The following is a 19491-nucleotide window of genomic DNA, read 5'->3' as shown; positions in this document are numbered from 1 at the left end:
TCAGGTTACTGTGGGGAATGGCCACGGTCACCTCCAGAACTGCCTTCATCCTACAGAACAGAGACTCTCCCCGTTAAACTGCCGCTGCTCGTTCCTCCTGCTCCCAGCCCCCGGCGCCACCCTCTACTTTCCACAGACGCCTCCCGTGAGTGCACTGGCCCATGTCACGCAGCAGGATGCCCTCCAGGCTCCTCCATGTGGTGGCAGAACGTCCTTCCTTTCGAAGTCTGAATGACAGTCCGTTGTCTGGATAGACTGTGTTTATGGCAAGAGATAAAGGAAGAGGTTATACAAGTAACTATGGCATGTGAGGAAAATGAATTTCCATTTTTCTACAAATAATACAACCCTCTCTAATGACTAAGACTTCTGCATTTTGAAGACATTCTTTCATATTTTTTCTGTTATTACATTGGTATTTTTACAAGTCCTAGTGTCTTCTTTTCAGTACGTACACATACAAATACAACTTCTTCAAAAAAAGCCTTTCCTGATTCCCTTCCCCTAGCTGGAAGTAATCTCTGTTGAATTCACAAAATATCTGTATCCCTCTAAAAACACACATTTCTTTACCTGGTTTTGTAAGTATTTATAAAGTTGTCTGATTCTCTGTATCAGGTTCCACGTCCCAGAAGGGCAACATTTGTGTCTGCCGTGTTCTTACTCCCAGACGCCTGCACCCTTATTCTGTGACGTTAACCGCATTGACTTTATTACTTCCAAACAAAGAAAGAGTTCTGTATCCTGTGTTCTGGGAAATTCTGCAAGCTCAGTCAGTCCTCCCACTAAATTGATAGCCGATGCCACTGGGAAAATTCTGATTAACAACATTTTGAAATGCTTGCCTTTAAAGGACAAAGAGGAATAAGGAACGGTTAAGAGAAATAGAAGGGGGAAAGAACAAGGGAAAAAGATTTTCGGGAGGAAAGGGGTAGTAACTAAAGTGTTAAATACTGCTCAGTTGAGGGAGAATGAAAACCAAGAAAACTAGTCTGTTGGCTTTGGCAGGTTCGAGAGAGCACAGCCCGGCTACAAGGGGTTACGGGTTGGGTGTTTGGTTGGGAAGGGGGGCCTGGTTCCAGGGCACTCACACTGTGTGAAGCCCGGCTCTCTGCTCAGAGGGAAGGGAGAAAGGAGAGCCTGTTTCCAGAGAGGCCAGGAAGGGCAGAGGAAAACAGCTATGTGAGCTGAGAGAGGAAAATGCCCTGTGGAGGCCCATTGTGGTACAAATGGCCTATTTAGAACCGGCCCCCACACAGTGGTGACCCACACACAGTGGCGCCCGAGCAAAAGTTAACCCGGAAAGACGCTTGGTGCATTTGTTTGGACAGTTACTTCTGCTCTCATCCCAGGGTAAGCCCAGCAATAAGGTGGCTGGGACCTCTGAGGGTGCGGGAGGGACACTCATGAAAACTGCAGCGTGCCAACAGCCTGAGCAGGACACCGGCCGCATGCCCGCGCCGATCCCTGGCTCAGCTGCAACTTGTGTCCCCGTCCCGTGGAGGGACGAGTGCCTCCGATCCGTGTCCTCTCTGAGACTTAGCTCCCTGAAGGGCCTCAGGGAGAAGTCCTCCTGGTTGCTGGCTGGGAAGTGCTGTGGTACAGAGGTCGACAGCATTTGCAGTTAGGCTGTGGTGTTGTCTAGAGGTTTCCAGAATGAGAGCGGGCACAAGAAGGACGGGACTACGTGACATGTAGGAGGACGAATCACAGAGCAGTGGGCCTTTTGCCGCATCTGCTCCTGCACACGTGGTTCACTTCTCAGAAACGAATGCGCAGATACTTTATTCTTTTCACTTAGATACATTATAGGCCTTGAACCCAGACTCACCAGGAGTGGAATTAGTGAAAGATGTAGCAGTGACATTTACAGGCTATATTTAATTTCCTTTGCTTCTCCGGTTTTCCTGCTTTATTAGATTTTTATCTTAATGTTACAACATTGTCTGGGTTTCATAATGTACATGAGACTTCTGTTTCCCACGTGGTGCCCATGGCTGAGCCATATCCAGTGTAGGCAGCAGTAATGCGGTAACGAGGAGAGACCCTTGCGGACTTCCCCCCACGGTGCTCAGTGCAGTGACTCCACCAAGTGTGAACATTGTCTCTGGGAGGGGTTCGCCCCTGAGACACGCGCTGCGGGAGGAGGGAGTCATAGCACCGTGACGCTCAGCGGATGTGGAAGAAGCGAGCGGCGATCGCTAACACCGTGAAGTCTCCATATGGAGTGAGTCTGGGCACGCACATGGCCTAGGGCAGGGCTATAATATCGAAGCCAAATATGCTCAAGGGAAGAAAAGCAATGATTGAAGGGGGTGTTAAGGTTGCATGTGCCTGCAGATTTTTTAAGAACACAAAACAAAAAGTCATTATCTGGGGAAATTAAAGCACTTGGGGACCCAGTGCCCCCTGTTGATAAGAGGTTTGTAGGTAAGAACACAGAACTTGTGGTCCATTTGCAAGAAAATTGATCCATTTAAAATAAAGTATAGGGATTGTCTAAGCCTGGGGCCATTTTCATTGCACAGGACTGATGTTTTAAAGGTCTAAAATGTAAAGGACTCTTTTTAAGGCTGAAGCCGGGAACAGAAAGTCTCAAGTGTGCTGTTGACAAAGGACTAGATTGCTTTTACACTCGTTGCTTTCATCCTGAGTTTGCATTTGGTGGAGGAGGAAACAGAGTCCAGGGGAGACTGTCAGCACTGGGCGTGTTCCGAAACAGTGTGTACATTTGAACAAGCCCAATCAGCGTCTGTGATTGATATGTTTTCATTACATTCAGAATTATGTTCCAAGGATCGTTCCATCTTATCTAGCATAATTTTTCCTGAGTGAGTTGTTAATTCAGAATTTGCAGGCTTTTGAGTAATGCCTGGGCTTGGAGACCTGTGGACCTCGGTGGTTTTGCATTGTGAAATGAACCGTTAGTGTGGCTTGGGAATTCAGTGTACAGTGTGAATTTGGGGGAGCGTACACTTGTGGCAAGTAGACTTAGTCCTGATGTCTTTTGTTTCTCTCATGTTCAGAGCAAGATATGATATCACAGTGGTTAGGAGGCCCCACTCTAGAGCCAGATGACCGGGGTTCCTATTTGTGACTTTTTTATTGAGCTATAACTGACATACAGCATTATGTTAGTTTCGGGCACAGCACATGATGATTCGGTATTCGTATATATTGTGAAATGACCACCACAGCAAGTCTGCGTAGTATCCGCCACCACACAGAGGTATAGAATTTTGTTTTCTTGTGATGAGATCTGTGAAGATTTACTCTATCAGACACTTTCACATGTGCAGTCCAGTGTTGCCAACTGTAGTCAGCATGCTGCATGCCCAGGACACCGGCTGTCCCTGCTCCGTGGTGCAGAGCACAGATCAAACTGTGCCACAGTGCATCTCAGAAAGCCGTGAGAATTAAGTGAGGTATGTAATGCGTAGGAACCACTGGTAAGTGCAAGCGATCATTCTTCCTCCTGAGATCACCTTGAGAAGAACAACACTGAAAAATCCCTGGCAGGTGTTCCCTTAAAGCATAATTATGTTGTATTTTAATTTCCATATTAAAATTTCATGTGAAGTAAATACCCCCAGAAAGCCAGATCTGTGGCGTTGCGCCATCAGAATGGAAACATGAGCAGCCTTGTCTTGGAGACAAACAGCAGCTTCTCTGAGCGACATTTAGGGCCACCAGCTTCATTAAGCCCCTGGTCTGACTTTGAAGAAATAACCCACAAACACAGGAGTAAGGAGCCAGAACCAGCCATCACAGCTGTCAAGCTAACACTGTGGAGGATTTGAGAGTAATGGTCCACAAGCGAAATGCTCCTTTTTTCTCCAATATGAATTCAAGAAACCTGAAGTTGGCAAGATACATTTTTGAATTTTAGAAGAATTCTGTTCAGTCAACTCCTGTTGAGCACAGAGTTCACATCAAGATCTGCAAGTGTCATGACAGTAAGACCCAGGATCTTACAGAAGGGAGGGGCTCCCGGAAGAAATGACTCCAACCTGGGGCGGGGTTGGTAACAGTGAGGGGAAACCGAGGCCCAGCTGCTGAGGTTGGTTGGAGAGTGAAGGGAGGGGCGGGTACGCACAGGGCACCTTCTGAAAGGTGTACTAAATGAACTAAAACTGCACTAAACGAATCTAGAAAACAAGCATCTCTCTCTCTCCTGGAACTCAGGCTGATGCATTCATTATAGTTTCAGCCGGAAGGAAAGTGGCAGGTTTGTGGGAAGTTTTGGTTTGATTTGGTTATTCTTAAGATGGATACATGAGCCTGTTTCTGGGCTGAGTTCTTCTCCAAGAACTGCCAGAGTACAAGGATGGAGAAACAAGTTCCAGACGAGACTGCAGGAGGATGGGTCCTCTGTTCAAGTACATTTTCTCCCCACGTGAGGGTGTAGATTGTAGATCTCTCCAGGAACAGATGTAGATGTGAAATGCTATCTGTCTTATCATCTCACTGCATCTTTGATTGATAAACTGGACTAGGTCTGAACTAGGAGGATTTAACACATTGCTCTCTTGGGCAGCAAAGCCTCATGTTGCTTCTAAGCGGCCTCCTGTGTGCTCCTCTCTGCCCTGCAGCTATGCATCCCTGATAGCGGACTGGCCCGTGGTGGTGCTGGGCATGTGCACCATGTTCATCGTTGTCTGCGCCTTGGTTGGGGTGTTAGTGCCCGAGCTTCCCGACTTCTCTGATCCACTGCTGGTAAGGAAAATTCAGCCCATCAAATTTCTGTAGCCCAAAATTATCTCAAGAAATTCAGTATTTTAATACGTGTCAAATTATGTAATTTAGTATCCTGTTTCTTTCAAAACCTTCTCAACCCAACAGGAGTATGCAGCTCTCTTTCTGAAAAGTAAACACTTGTCATCCTATTTTCAGATTCTTAAAAGGTCAAGGAACTTGTTTGCCATTACAGACCTGGAAATTTTGCTTCCTGGCTCCCACATTTAAGCTAAAAAGCAATAAAATGGAGAATCTGCATTCTATAAAAATATTTTCATAAAGTCTTTAAGACTGAATGTCTTCCCGCCCCCCCCCCCCCCCCGCAGAGAAGTGAAAGGAATTTCAGTTTTACTAAGAGATAGCAGGGTCTATTTTTAAGTAAATGTTCCCATAAAACAGTATAACATACATGACATAATTTGATTTCACCATAATTTTTTATAACATCAAAGTAAGTATTTGCTAATTGCTTAGGTATGATTTTGAAAGCGAAGCTTCAGACACAGTTACTCTTCCTTGCTGAAACAGGTCACACACCAGAGAACCAAACTGCCTTGTCGTAGTGAATGGTGGCCGCCATCTTATTCAGTGCTGTTCATTCCCGGGGTAGCTGCGAGCAGCATCTGTGCTTCCTGTTGAAAGCCACATGGCGCCCCAGCATTGCTTTCCCAACCTGCTGTAACAATTCATAGCCTGAAGAAAAGTGCACTAATGGGAATTTGTAATATTTTGTCTCAGGGTTTTGAGCCAAGAGGGACTGCGATAGGCCAGAGACTGGTCACGTGGAATAACATGGTGAAAAATACGGGATACAAAGCAACATTAGCAAATTATCCTTTTAAATATGCAGATGAACAAGCCAAAAGGTAATTGTTTATTAACTTTTACACAAAACATTGCTTGATGAATTCCACTATTAAGGATTGCCTGAGCAAGATGACTAAATGCAAGTGTGTGGCTCAAAATCTTTGCCACTGAATTTGCTTACATTCTCGTTGTCTTTTAAGATTTTGTTGTATTAAGGTAAAAAAGTGGGGGTTTGGGGTTTTTTTCTTTCACAGAAGTGAGAAAATTAATGTTGGTTTCTTATATTAATCCTTTTAATTTCAGGTAGGTCATGGCTAAAGTATACCGTTACTGGTATGCTTATTGGACTTGAAATAGCTGTACTTTATTTTTACGTTTTTATGATTGCATTATGCTTGACACACATGGTTTAGTTTCGGGTGTATAAGAGCAACTGGAGAAGTCTGTACCCTACACCATGCTCGCCTCCATATGCCGCCGTGCAACACTGTTACAGACTATTGACTACATTCCCTGTGCTGTCCAAGTGCTTTATTGAGGATCACATTGTCGTTCCATTTCAGCCATCGGGATGATAGATGGTCAGATGATCACTATGAAAGAGAGAAAAGAGAAATTGACTGGAACTTCCACAAAGACAGCTTTTTCTGCGACATTCCGAGTGAGTGGCATCCTAGGTAAACAGCCCCTCGGGGCTCCTTGTGCTCGAGATGGAGCACAAGTAAATTGAGACTGGTGGGAGGATATGCTGGGCACTGACACAGATTTTAGCTGAATTAACTTGTAGTTTTACTTCTCAAGGTCAGTCAACCACTAATCTGAATTTATTTACCTATAATAAAAATTAATGAGATTATTGAGTTAGATTCAGTTTTAAGGAAGATAAAAATATTGAAAAAAAATCTTGACCTTGCTCCAAATTTTAAGTCATTTTAAATTTCTTACATTATTTTAAAAAATATTCCCAGTGAACAAGTACATATTTTTGGATTGAACCCTAAAATAATCTATATTATCAGAATTATACTTTTTAAGTTTTGTTTCATTCAGAAAGCATAAATAATAGCCTTCCCTGTGCCTGCCTTGTTGTTAGGCATTAGAGATAGAAAGATGAACAGAATACGGTCCAGAAGCCCACGGCTGGAGTGCCTTGGGGGCCAGCCCAACACGTGAACACATCAGGCAGCAGGACGTGACTTGTCACAGAGCGCGAAGAGCTGCCACTTAGCTCCACAGAATGTGGCCTTGAAGAAATGAGGGCCCAGATGTGTAGGAACTTCCCTGAGGTCAGGAACCCAGAGTTGAATGTAGCATCACCAGGTCTCCAGATGCTGGCAGCAGATTCACTAACCGGCCTCTGCTGGGGTGTAGAGCATGGCCTCGGGGACACCAGTGCACCTGGAGGTCGCTGCTTAGCCATGGAGAGCAGGCATGAGGACCTACAGCTTCTCCTTCAGTGAATCTTCACACCAATGCTCTTTTGAATTCAGCTTTTTAAAATTGTTGTTGAAAATCCCCCTAAAATGTGTATTTTCCTGTCTTGTTAAAGGACCTCACCAGACCTCTGATGTTTCTAGATCTAGCCAAGCCTGAAGGTCTTTACTTGGGACACTCTTTCACTCTACAGTAACTGAGAGATGGAAAATAGGAGATTAGGGAGAATTTTGTCCTGGTCCCAGGAAGGAGCACACATGTCTTTTTCTGTGTCGTCTTAGAAAATTGGACTCTAGTTGAATGTTCTGGTTGGTTTCTCTCTCTCAGAGTGACACTATAGATTTCTGAACCAACATCTGTTGGTTAATATCTGAACCGGGATGAACATTAGCAAATTCATGAAATGTGGCCACGTCTGTCCCAACAGCCCACACACAACACTCGTCCCCTCGGCCATGGCTCCACCTTGAGGAAGGCCATCCCAGTCCTGCTCTGAGGAGGAAATGTTTGTTTCCATGGGCTTGTCTTATTCTTATAAGTCAGTCAACATAAGATAATGGCCATTTGGTGAAGAAAAGGGTTTACTAGAGAAAATTTCATAATCATGAATAAAAGCTCATGTATTAAAGCTTTATTCATAAATTTGCCGATTGGTTTTCTTTGTCAACACAATTAGGCATTTTAGATAACAGAAAGTGAGTCCACTCTGTTTTATTATATGAAGTTCTTCTAATGGCGGAGGGAGCTAAAACAGCACTAACTCACCCACTGTTTTTCCTTTAGTTCTCACACCTGTTTGAGAAAGACGTGTTTACAGATGAGGGTCCAAGGCTCAGAGGAGCTGTTCATCCCCACAGCTGGGGCAAGGCAGGACCTGGTTCCACTGCTTCTGAGACCAGGGCCGGGCTCGCCTGTCCTGCAGCTGGCCTGTGTTAGTGTGATTACCACAGTATTTTTTTTTTTTTAAGATTTTATTTATTTATTTGACAGAGAGAGACACAGCGAGAGAGGGAACACAAGCAGGGGGAGTGGGAGAGGGAGAAGCAGGCTTGCCGCTGAGCAGGGAGCCCGATGCAGGGCTCGATCCCAGGACCCTGGGATCATGACCTGAGCCGAAGGCAGACGCTTAACAACTGAGCCACCCAGGCGCCCCTGATTACCACAGTATTTATTCTAGACTCTGGTGGACCAGAGAGACCACGGACCCAGCCAGAATGTGTAGTGTATCTGCGACCCTGGCCCACATTCGGTACCTGGTTGACTGTTTTTAGTGCTTTTAAATTGATCACCTGCCATCTTTCCTCCCTAGTGTGCTGCCAAAGAGAACACCCACTCTTGATATTCCCTAATGGATCCTTCTTGGGTTTTACACACCATTCTGATAATGTGTTTCAAAATTAAGAGGGAGGCATTCAGTTTATTTTGTGCTGAGCATTCTTACAGATTACTGTTCCTAAACACAGTCTGATCAGAAATAGATTTGTTATATAACTCCTATGAGTTTTCAGATGTTGTTTGAGCAGAAACAGTATTATAGCATTGCTTTATTTTTTTTCTCCTGGAATTTATCAAGGAAAGGCTCCCTGCTGCTAATGACTTGTCCCTATGCTTCCCCAGTTTGACTTGCTCCTGAATGCTGAGTCTGATGAAAGAAATGGACAATTATAAACCTTTTTCTTTTCTTTTTCATGTCACCAGGTGACCGATATTCCAGAGTAGTATTTACTTCAGCTGGAGGGGAGACACTATGGAATTTACCTGCCATTAAATCAATGTGCAATGTAGATAATTCAAGGGTATGTAAAGAAAAACTGAAATGTGTTGAGAACAAACAAGGTTGTATTTTAGCCAGTCCATTCCCTGCTGACCCTGGTGACTCATGGGATGACTGTACTTACTTGGGCCTTACTCCTGGGGACCGCATGCCCGAGCCCGGCTCGCATGCTTGTAGACCCCAGGATCTGAGCGCTTCTGCGTGGCCCCATCTTTGACACCCGCCACCTTCTCCAGAGAAGAGCTCTTTCCTTGCTGCTGCCCCATCCTCTGGTGTTTCACAGCTCAGACTTTGTCTCTCCTTTTCTTGGATGGTCTCTCTCCTAAGCTGGTTGTTTCCTCCTGAAGCCACTGTCAGCATCTCAACTCTGCAGTGAACAGCCTGCCTCTCTGGCAACCAGTGGGTCTCTAGGGCAGATTTAGGGCACAGGCTGGGAAAGGGGACACCCAGGGGTGCAAGTGTCTGTGTAAATGATGAGGAATCCAGCCCAGATTGCCCTGAACTCTGAACACCTTGAACACAGAGGATTCGAGACAAAAAGCCCTCTGCTCTCAGTCTCTGGAGCTGAAAGATGTCAGCCCCAGAAACTGTGACATCTACCTCTGGGCTCGGAAGATCTGTCAGTTCTGTGTGCTCAGAGGCAGATTATCCCAGGAGAGACTGCTGTCTGCGGTCACTGCTGCACCTGCCCAAGGCCAGGAACCAGGTGGAAAAGGAGCTCATTGTATGCCTAGCGTAACTATAATGCGGAACTCACTACTAGAAGGAAGTGTAATCATACGCCCTCCTAAGAGCTAGCCTGATCCCTGGTGCAGGTGCCTGCGCTGGCCATAGGGCTTCTCGGGGAAGCAGACCGGGCTCCTGGTGGTCACCGGGTCATCTCTCATCGTGCTCACGCACACACCTTCCCCTCTTGGGTCCCAGGTCTCCCAACTTTAGTCTTCATTCTGAAAGATGGTGTGTGTTGTCTGCCAGTTCAGCTAGCAGGATTTTCTGTGAGCACCATCTTTTCTCCACCCAGCTCAAACAGACCAAAGTCACCAACCTCTCCACACAAACGAAGGTTCTTAACCACTGGTCAATTTATATCTGCCTTATTGTCTTCTCTCTACAGCTATCAGTTCATTATTCAGAGGCTGTGAACGTGTTACAACCCTCCCTGTGTAGAAAGTTAACTTTAGAGGAGTAAATACTTACAGTACTTAGTATGTGCAGGACTTCCTGCTTGGCACTCTCCATCCCTCCCCGCAGTCAGCACCTGGCCTTGGCACTTGTGACCCGTCTTCACAGACATACTCACAGAACAGTTCAGTAACTCCACACTTTCTAGGCCTCGATTCTCTACCTTTGCTGTTGACCTTTAGACCTTCCCTCCCCTGAAGATTCTCACGTGAGCAGATCCACACAGCTGATTAATTTGTCAGGGTGTCCCAAACACTTGACCAGGTTATTTCATTTAGTCCTTGTGACAGTGTTAACGAATTGAGGATCCTGAGTGGGAAATAGCATATAGGATACAACAAGACAAGGGAAAAAGGGTGGTTGTCTTCTGCACATGATGCATGGTGGGAAAGAGACTCAAGGGAGACTGGGTTCAAATCCCACATCCACCTCTTACCCTCGACGTGGACTCCCCCGTCCAGAACACAGGCAAATAATAGGATTTACAGAGTCCTCATGGCCTTGAACCAGCAACAGCTGATTCTATGAGTGCCACTGGGACTCTCAAGCCCATAAGCAATGCTTTCATGAATGGAAGCAGGATATTATTTCGTACACATGTGAGTATGTATCAGATGCTATCAGATGATAAAAATCAGCATGAGGAGGTAGCTCACAAAAAGGCATACAGAGAGGGTAATATAACTAAATTGAAGGGAAAATCGTGGGAGGAAAAGGTAAAGCCACAGGTGTGATTTGTATGCAGCGATGCATGCCCACAGTCCCCCACGCTCACCGGTGGTGGCTGCACACCTGTCTCCTCCTTCCCTGGCCGCCAGAGCAACTTGGAATTCGCAGTCGGTGGCAAAAGTCACAAAGAGGGCAACAAGCTGGGGTTTTAGAAGAAGCCGGCCTTCCCTCACACTAAGTGGGGGAGCACCGTCTCCGTGGCCTCTGTAGAAGTGTAATGTCATTCATACAATTCTTAGTTAGCAGCATGTTCACGAGATGCGCAGTCATGAATCTGAGCTGATTTCTAAGCCATGCTCAGACTGGTAACAGGAGAACATTATGGCAAAAGCTATTTCTACAAGAAATTAAAGCAATGAAGTCTAAGTGTGTGGCTTCCCAGTGGCCTAGCTTGACGGCATTTGCAAAGTGTATAGACTGTGGAAGGAGGCGTGTGCCTCCTTGTCTGAGTATTTCCCTCTGTGGACTCATAGTCAGGCCCAGATGGCCCTGAGTTTGAGCGTGTGATTCCTGGCAAAAACATGGTGGGCACATGGTCCTTTTCTGAAACGTTGAGGAACAGACCCAAGACGTGTCTGCATGAATGGTCAAGCCAGTCACAGATCCACAATGACAAATGAATAAACAGAGGGTCAGGGCCCCAGAATTCTGCCTCACAGAGCAGGTTATCATTTTACTTGTTAAATACTATTTTTACCAGTTGCACACACCTTCGTATTCCAGTCTTGGCCTCTGCAGTGAATGCACAATGATAAACCTTAGTCACAGAGATAACATGTCCGGTGACACCCTAAGTGATAACTGTTTCGTGGCAGTTCAGCCTGCAGATTATTACTGTACCCTTTTCGGGTCTCCCAGCTCGAGAGGCTTTGCAGAGTGCTGTCAGTCCTGGTGGTGACGCGAGTAAGTTGTGTCCCCTCTCCCTTCCCCTCCCCTGACTTCCCCACTGTCCTGCTTTAGCACTTGGCTATCAGCAGCCATCAATGGGTGGGACATACAGCAAATGATGCTGAGCAGAGCTTACCTGTGGGGTGATGACTCTGGGAGATGGCCGGCAATGGGCACAGCATCTTAAGCCAGACGTGGCCGTTGTCACCTGCCTGTGTTTCCAGCACATGGAGCTCCAACCTGAGTCCATTTCAGTTCATGATTCCGACAGGCTTTGGTTTCCAGAACAAAGGGCTCCTGTTTCTGATGCCATCGTCATGTCCTCACAGAATGCTTGTTTTCTTAGACACTTTCAGAAGGAGCCTCAGACAACTCCCCGGATCTCCATCCCCAGGGACGCCCTGGCAGACCGTCCATCCGTAGCCACAGTGTGTTTCTTGGATCTTGACTGCTGGAAACCCTTCTCCCTCTTCCTTAGTCTTTGCACTTCATGGAAGTTAGAGCTCGAGGAATAGCTCTGTAAAGGAGATTTGAAATTTAGTGCCTAACACTATTTACTGCGTAGGTTTTGTGGACACATGAGACCCCCTGGAGCTTAGTGGACCCAGAAATGTGCCTCCTGATGCTTGTTTTAAAGAGGACTGGAGGGGTTTGTCACGTGGGAGGAGAGTGGATGGGATCCCGTAGTAGGGCCCATTCTTTATTCTTATTCTGTTCTTAGCCTTTTACAATATCCCCAACCTCGCCAGTAGTTTTAAAAGTTAAGGTGTCATTTAAAACTCTCCTTTTTCTGTCTTCTCTTGCTTCCCCCAATTCTAAATCAACCTCACCCCTGCTGCAGTCTGGCAACAGATGTGTGCATGGACATATTATAGCCGCAGAAGCAAGATAATTCCCTAAAACATCCAATCTGTGACTGACTAGAATGAAAAGGACCACTTTCTCATGAGCTACAAGAAATTACTTCCACTAACTGTTCTTAGTTTGAAACTTAAAAGATGTTGAAATCATTCCAATGAATCTCTTTCCCAAAAACATGGCAGAAAGTACACCTGCCTTTTGTGTGAAGATGCACCTGCTTGCAGTCTCTTCCAGCCCCACGATGTAACAAATGCCTGAGTATCTCACCACCCTGTCACGTACTGCCAGGCTGGTGTCGCCATCCCACCGCCCTTCAGACTTGGGCACCCCCCCTGCAGCTTTGCACGGACCCTGACGTTCAGTATGCTCCTTCCCAAGCTGAACCCTGATTTCTCTGTCTCACTGTGAGCAGCTCCGGGGCAAGGACCCCTGTACCCTCCTATTCTATGAGTGTAGGTGCTCAGTAAATATTGTTTTCTCTTTTGGATGGGTGGATGGATGGATGGATGGATGGATGGACGGACCAGTGGATGGGAGCACAGGGCTTTCCTCCCTGAAAGCCTACACGGTCTCTTGGGCTCCATGCTGTTAGATTCAGGGCGCTGGCATCCAGCTTGGGGTAAAGAGTATCAGTCATGACATCTTTTCTCTTTCCTTATTTCTGACCCTGTCAGAGTCCTCGAGGACTGTGTGGAAGGTTGTACATCAGCCAACTCCATCTGTGAATTAGAGGACTGGCTCTCAGCAGCTTACTAGTCTCTAGTTTTGATAGTGCCTTTGATCTGCATTTATCTTGTCTAACTTTTTAATCTTTGGTCATACACATGCAAACCCTGCTACTATTGGGAAAGCTTATTCAAGGTCATTTCTTTTCAGGCTTTGGCTGGCAACCCTGTTCCCTTCATCGTTAGCACAAGTGTGAAGCTGGTGGTGGGCTTCATAATGATGCAGTTTTCCTCCATCTGAGACTGTCCAACACTGGGGCTATACCCCCTTTCTTCTCACCAGGCCGACTCCACGGGCTTGTGTGATACTTCTTCGTGGGATGGGAACTGGTTATCTGCCACAACACCCAGAGCAGTGCTATCCCAGGGTTTCCTGTTATTTATTAGGTGGTTCCGTTTCCCCTGACATAGCATGTGTGAATGCTTTTACCTAGAAACAATTAAATACTAATTATCCTATGTTATAAAATGTTGAATAATTATTACTCTTTAGAAATGAGCGGAAAAATTAAGCCTTTGTTAAAGTAGACATTTTAGTACACTTGAATAATAACCCTTTTGGCTCATTTGTCTTTACCTTCAATAGAGGGCCCTTTAAAAATGCTTTATTATGGGGGCGCCTGGGTGGCTCAGTCGTTAGGCGGCTGCCTTCGGCTTGGGTCATGATCCCAGGGTCCTGGGATCGAGCCCCGCATCGGGCTCCCTGCTCAGCGGAGAGCCTGCTTCTCCCTCTCCCTCTGTCTGCTGCTCTGCCTACTTGTGCTCTCTCTGTGTTAAACAAATAAATAAAAATCTTTAAAAAAATAAATAAAAATGCTTTATTATGGAAAAAATTTTTTTTTAAGATTTTATTTATTTGACAGAGAGCACAAGTAGGCAGAGCGGCAGGCAGAGAGAGAGGGAGAAGCAGGCTCTCCCCTGAGCAGGGAGCCAGACGTGGGGCTCGATCCCAGGACCCTGGGATCATGACCTGAGCCGAAGGCAGCCGCTTAACCGACTGAGCCACCCAGATGCCCCTATTATGGAAATTTTTAAATGTATGCAGAAGTAGGCTAGTGTACTGAACCCCCACATGTGGGTTGCCCAGCTCTGACACTTGGGGTACATGGGCAGTGTTGTGTCCTCTGCACCCCGCCCCAGGACTGGTCCCACCAAAGCATCTTGATGGCTAGGCCTTCAAGTGGTATGGGGAGCGGGGTTCTGGGATCATTCTAAGTTCCAAACAGACGATTTGTGCCAACGGTCCCTGTGATTGGTAGAGTCAACTATTAATAAAGGCAGAGAGTAGTTTAATTGTCCTTTCTGGACTTTGGAGTCTCCTCCTGGAGCAGCCTTTGGTAAGTAGAAGTGAGTGGGTCGCCTTCTACAGACAAGCTCTGGGCAGGCTCGAGAGAAGGGCATGGTTCCTAAGCTCAGCCTCAGGAAAGAGGGGCCACTCACACAGTTGACAGATTTGTATGGAATTGCAAAGGCTCCGCCGTATTCTAGCAACCCCACCCTTGGCAGTGGAGGATTTTTTCAGTGTGCTGTAACAAGAGCAGCCAGAGAAGAAAGGCCTGCGGGAACAGCTGTAAGTAAGGCACTGTCCACAGCACACCCAGAGCTGTCCTACGGCCACCACACAGCAGACCCCACGTCACCAAAACCCAGAGAGTTTCAGCCAGCTCCAGGAAGCTTTGACGGAAGTGTGGAAGACATCAGCTCCTACTGAAGTATTTGTTAATCAGATATGCAGACTGTGCTTGCTTCTCAGGAAACCGTTTCACCCCCGGTCTCTCGTGCACCCCTGTCATCAGTGCTCCCCATGTCACCTTGGGGCTCGCTGACAGTTTTCTGGCAGAATATTATCTTTGCTTCCAGCTAGGTTGGTTGAGATATGTAGTACCTTTGTCACCAAAAATTTCATGCCGATAACCAGAAGTTTTAGGCAAAGCCACCAGTTTGTTTCCTCTATCAATTGGACAACTGTTCTCTTAAATTAATCCTATAGATTCCGTACATGAGCCCACGGCCTGTCCTTTTCATTGCCTTTTAAAGTAACTTGGAAAAGGCCTGTCTCCTAAAGAGCTGCTAATGCTGTGTCCTTCTTAAAACCGAACCAGCACTGGTGGTTACATGCCCATGTGTTCCCCGCACGCTGAGCAGTTTTCTGTCCAGAGGGAAGCGCCCGGCGGGTGTTTCGCGGGGCAGGCTCTGGGGGGTGGCCACCCGTGTCCCAGCTGACACCTAACTAGGAGGATGGCTATTTAACCTGTCCCTCAAGGCTGCCTTAATTCAGGCCTCTGGGTGAAGCGGTTCTAAACGCCAGTCTCCGCGTGTCTCTCTCCACAGATTAGATCCCACCCGCAGTTTGGCGACCTGTGCCAGAGGGCCACGGCCACGTCCTGCTGCCCCAGCTGGACACTGGGGAATTATATCGCCGTCCTCAACAACAGGTCGTCCTGCCAGAAGATCGTGGAGCGAGACGTGTCTCACACCCTGAAGCTGCTGCGCGCATGCGCCAGGCACTACCACAACGGCACCCTGGAGCCCGACTGCTGGGACGCGGGCGCCAGGAGGAAGGGGCAGCTCAAGTGCACGGGCGTGCCACGCAAGTGCACCAGGTACAATGCCGTGTATCAGATCCTGCACTACTTGGTGGACAAGGACTTCCTGCCCCTGAAGGCACCTGACCCTGCCGCGCCGGCACTCAAGTACAGCATGCTGTTCTCTCCCACGGAGAAGGGGGAGAGCATGATGGACATTTACCTGGACAACTTCGAGCCCTGGAACGGCTCAGATGGCGTCACCACTGTCGCCGGCATCGAGTTCGGCATCAAACACAGCCTGTTCCAGGACTACCTCCTCACGGACACCGCGTACCCGGCCATCGCGGTCCTGCTGGTCCTCTTGGTCATGTGCGCCTACACCAGGTCCCTGTTCATCACGCTGATGACCATGTTCGCTGTCATCAGCTCCCTCATCGTCTCCTATTTTCTCTACCGCGTGGTGTTCAACTTTGAGTTCTTCCCTTTCATGAACCTCACCGCACTTGTTATTCTGGTTGGAATTGGCGCTGATGACGCATTTGTCCTGTGTGACGTGTGGAGCTACACCAAGTTCGACCGGCCGCACGCGGCGACCACGGAGACGGTGGGTGTCACTCTGCAGCACGCGGCGCTGTCCATGTTCGTCACCAGCTTCACCACGGCCGCCGCCTTCTATGCCAACTACGTGAGCAACATCACCGCCATCCGCTGCTTCGGCGTGTACGCGGGGACCGCCATCCTGGTGAACTATGTGCTGATGGTTACGTGGCTCCCGGCCGTTGTCGTCCTGCACGAGCGATACCTCCTCAACATGTTCAGCTGCTTCAAGAAGCCACCGCAGCAGGTCTGCGAGGGCAAGAGCTGCTGGACTGTGGCCCGCCGGACGTGCCACAGAGCGCTGTTTGCCGTTTCAGAAGCATCGCGCATTTTTTTTGAGAAGGTGTTGCCGTGCATCGTTATTAAGTTCCGCTACCTTTGGCTGCTGTGGTTCCTGGCTCTGACTGTGGGCGGGGCCTATGTCGTATGCGTGAACCCCAAGATGAAGCTGCCTTCCCTGGAGCTGTCTGAGTTTCAGCTGTTCAGGCCTTCCCACCCCTTTGAGCGCTACGACGCCGAGTACAAGAAGCTCTTCATGTTTGAGCGCGTCCACCGTGGCGAGGAGCTGCACATGCCCATCACTGTGGTCTGGGGCGTGTCCCCAGAAGACAACGGTGATCCCCTGAACCCCAAGAGTAAAGGGAAGCTGGCGTTGGACGGCAGCTTTAACATCGCAAGCCCGGCTTCCCAGGTCTGGATCTTGCACTTCTGTCAGAAACTGAGAAACCAGACTTTCTTCTACCAGACGGGGGAACAGGACTTCACCAGCTGCTTCATCGAGACGTTCAAGCAGTGGATGGAGAACCAGGACTGCGACGAGCCCGCCCTGTACCTGTGCTGCCGGCGCTGGAGCTTCCCCTACAAGCAGGAGGTCTTCGAGCTGTGCATCAAGAGGGCCATCATGGAGCTGGAGAGGGGTACGGGCTACCATCTGGACAGCAAGACCCCGGGGCCGCGGTTCGATGTCAACGACACCATCCGGGCGGTGGTGCTGGAGTTCCAGAGCACCTACCTCTTCACGCTGGCCTACGAGAAGATGCACCAGTTCTATGAGGAGGTGGACGCCTGGATCTCCCGGGAGCTGAGCTCTGCCCCCGAGGGCCTCAGCAACGGCTGGTTCGTCAGCAATCTGGAGTTCTACGACCTCCAGGATAGCCTGTCCAACGGCACGCTCGTCGCCATGGGGCTGTCCGTGGCCGTGGCCTTCAGTGTTATGCTGCTTACCACCTGGAATGTCATCGTAAGCCTGTATGCCATCATGTCTATCGCTGGGACCATATTTGTCACCGTCGGCGCCCTCGTCCTGCTGGGCTGGGAGCTGAACGTCCTGGAGTCTGTCATCATTTCTGTGGCCGTTGGCCTGTCCGTGGACTTTGCCGTCCACTACGGGGTTGCTTACCGCCTGGCCCCCGATGCCGACCGGGAGGGGAAGGTGATCTTCTCCCTGAGCCGCATGGGCTCCGCCATTGCCATGGCCGCCCTGACCACCTTTGTGGCCGGGGCCATGATGATGCCATCCACGGTTCTGGCATACACCCAGCTGGGCACCTTCATGATGCTCATCATGTGCGTCAGCTGGGCCTTTGCCACCTTCTTTTTCCAGTGCATGTGCCGCTGCCTTGGGCCACAGGGCACCTGTGGGCAGATTCCACTCCCCAGGAAGCTCCGGTGCAGTGCCTTCTCCCACGCCCTGTCCACGACCCCTGTCGACAAGGGGCAGAGCAAAACACATGCCGTGAATACATATCATTTAGACCCCAGGGCCCAGAAACCCGATGTGGAGCACGAGTTTTATGAATTAGAGCCTCTGACATCCCACAGCTGCACCGCATCTGGGAAGGCGGCTTATGAGGAGACCCACATGTGCTCTGAGTTTTTCGGCGGCCAGGCCAAGAGTCTGGGGCTGCCCGTGCACGCCGCTTACAGTCCAAGCTCCAGACACGAAGCCAGCTCCGCCTCCTTCCCGCCCGCTCTCGAGCAGCACGCCCTGTGTCACTTCTTCTCTCTCAGTCAGAGGTGTGGTTGCCCAAACGCCTACAGACACCTGAGCCCCGGCCCGCACGTGTGCCAGCAGGCAGGTGACGGCCTGTGCCCCCGATGCGCCGCCGCCGCCACCACCAGCAGCTTAGTGCACGTGCAGAAGGGCGTGGCGCCCCTGCAGGCCGCACAGCAGGCCCCCGAAGGCTTCATGTGCGCCGTCCCACACATCCGCCACTGTGCCTGCCTGCAGGGCAGAGCCAGACGGCCGGGAGCACAGAGTCCTCTGCCCACAGGCCTCTTCCTCCACCCGGTGCAGCACGGACAGGCCCAGGAGAAAGGCGGCAAGGCCAGCGCCCACGGCGCCCAGGGCACGGGAGAGCCCAGTCCACAGACGCCAGAGCCACCGTCCTTTGTCCACAGAAGCCCTGGGTCCTTGCGAAAACCGAACTGCTGTGATCCCGAAAACAGCCAAAGGGGACTCTCCAGAAACAGAGAGCTCGGGAACATGGAGGGCAGCGGAGGGGCCTGGAACAAGGGCTCGGGGCTGGGGGCTCAGGCGGACGAGGCAGATAGGAAAGCAGAGCCGTGCCTGTCACAGGACTCGGAACATTCAAATCAGAAGGAACCGAAACCCCTATTTAACCGTGGCACGGGGGACACCCGGTGCTGCCCTAATGACCCCCAGAGCTGTGGCCGAGGGGTCCGGCTGACGTGCGGTTCTGCGGGCCGTCAGATGCCAGAGCTTGAAGCCAGTGGGCCCCCTGCGCTGACACACTCAGAACTTTCTGGTGAAAGTTTGTTAATAAAAACACTTTAATAAATATAGTGTTAAATTCAGAAGCAGTGCCTCTCAATTGTTCCTTTGAAATGGAAGTGAAATTGGAAAGGGAGCCCCAAAATGCAGGAACAGGCTTTACTTTGTTAAAAATCATGGGGTATTTTCATATTCTTTATGAACAGTCAACAAACTCACATGTCTCATGAGTGTTGGCTGATGATTGGATTTTATATTTTCAAAAAGTACAAAGTTCAAACAGGTGTTATGTTTACTTTGATACCCGGCTTGACCAGCACTGGTGGGCGTCTGCTGTGCGGTAACAGTGAGCCCCAGGTGCAGAGTCGGAAGCTTCCGGAAGCGTCGGGTCTCTCTGGCCGTGCTGCTCACCTGATACCCTGACTTGGGTGCAGTGAGCAGGACTTCTGATCGCCCAACGTAAACACTGACTGTGATAGAGACACTTGAGTTGGG

At 49.1% G+C, this 19491-nt stretch overlaps 1 protein-coding gene across 4 annotated transcripts in view; it reads left to right on the top strand.

The window, feature by feature from the left end:
- The window catches only part of DISP1 (dispatched RND transporter family member 1), a 101161-nt gene extending 82088 nt beyond the window's left edge, over positions 1–19073 (top strand). For all 4 annotated transcript variants that reach the window (XM_021679480.1, XM_021679482.1, XM_021679479.1 and 1 more), the window contains 5 exons: positions 4593–4716; positions 5476–5603; positions 6108–6205; positions 8677–8774; positions 15469–19073. In XM_021679480.1, the coding sequence (XP_021535155.1) occupies positions 4593–4716; positions 5476–5603; positions 6108–6205; positions 8677–8774; positions 15469–19059 (4039 nt within the window). In that variant the 3' untranslated portion in view covers positions 19060–19073. The remainder of the gene's footprint in view (positions 1–4592; positions 4717–5475; positions 5604–6107; positions 6206–8676; positions 8775–15468) is intronic.
- Positions 19074–19491: the final 418 nt, after the last annotated feature.

The sequence above is a fragment of the Neomonachus schauinslandi genome, chromosome 6, assembly GCF_002201575.2.
Source record: "Neomonachus schauinslandi chromosome 6, ASM220157v2, whole genome shotgun sequence".
NCBI lineage: Eukaryota > Metazoa > Chordata > Mammalia > Carnivora > Phocidae > Neomonachus > Neomonachus schauinslandi.
This window is presented reverse-complemented; position numbering and strand designations above follow the sequence as displayed.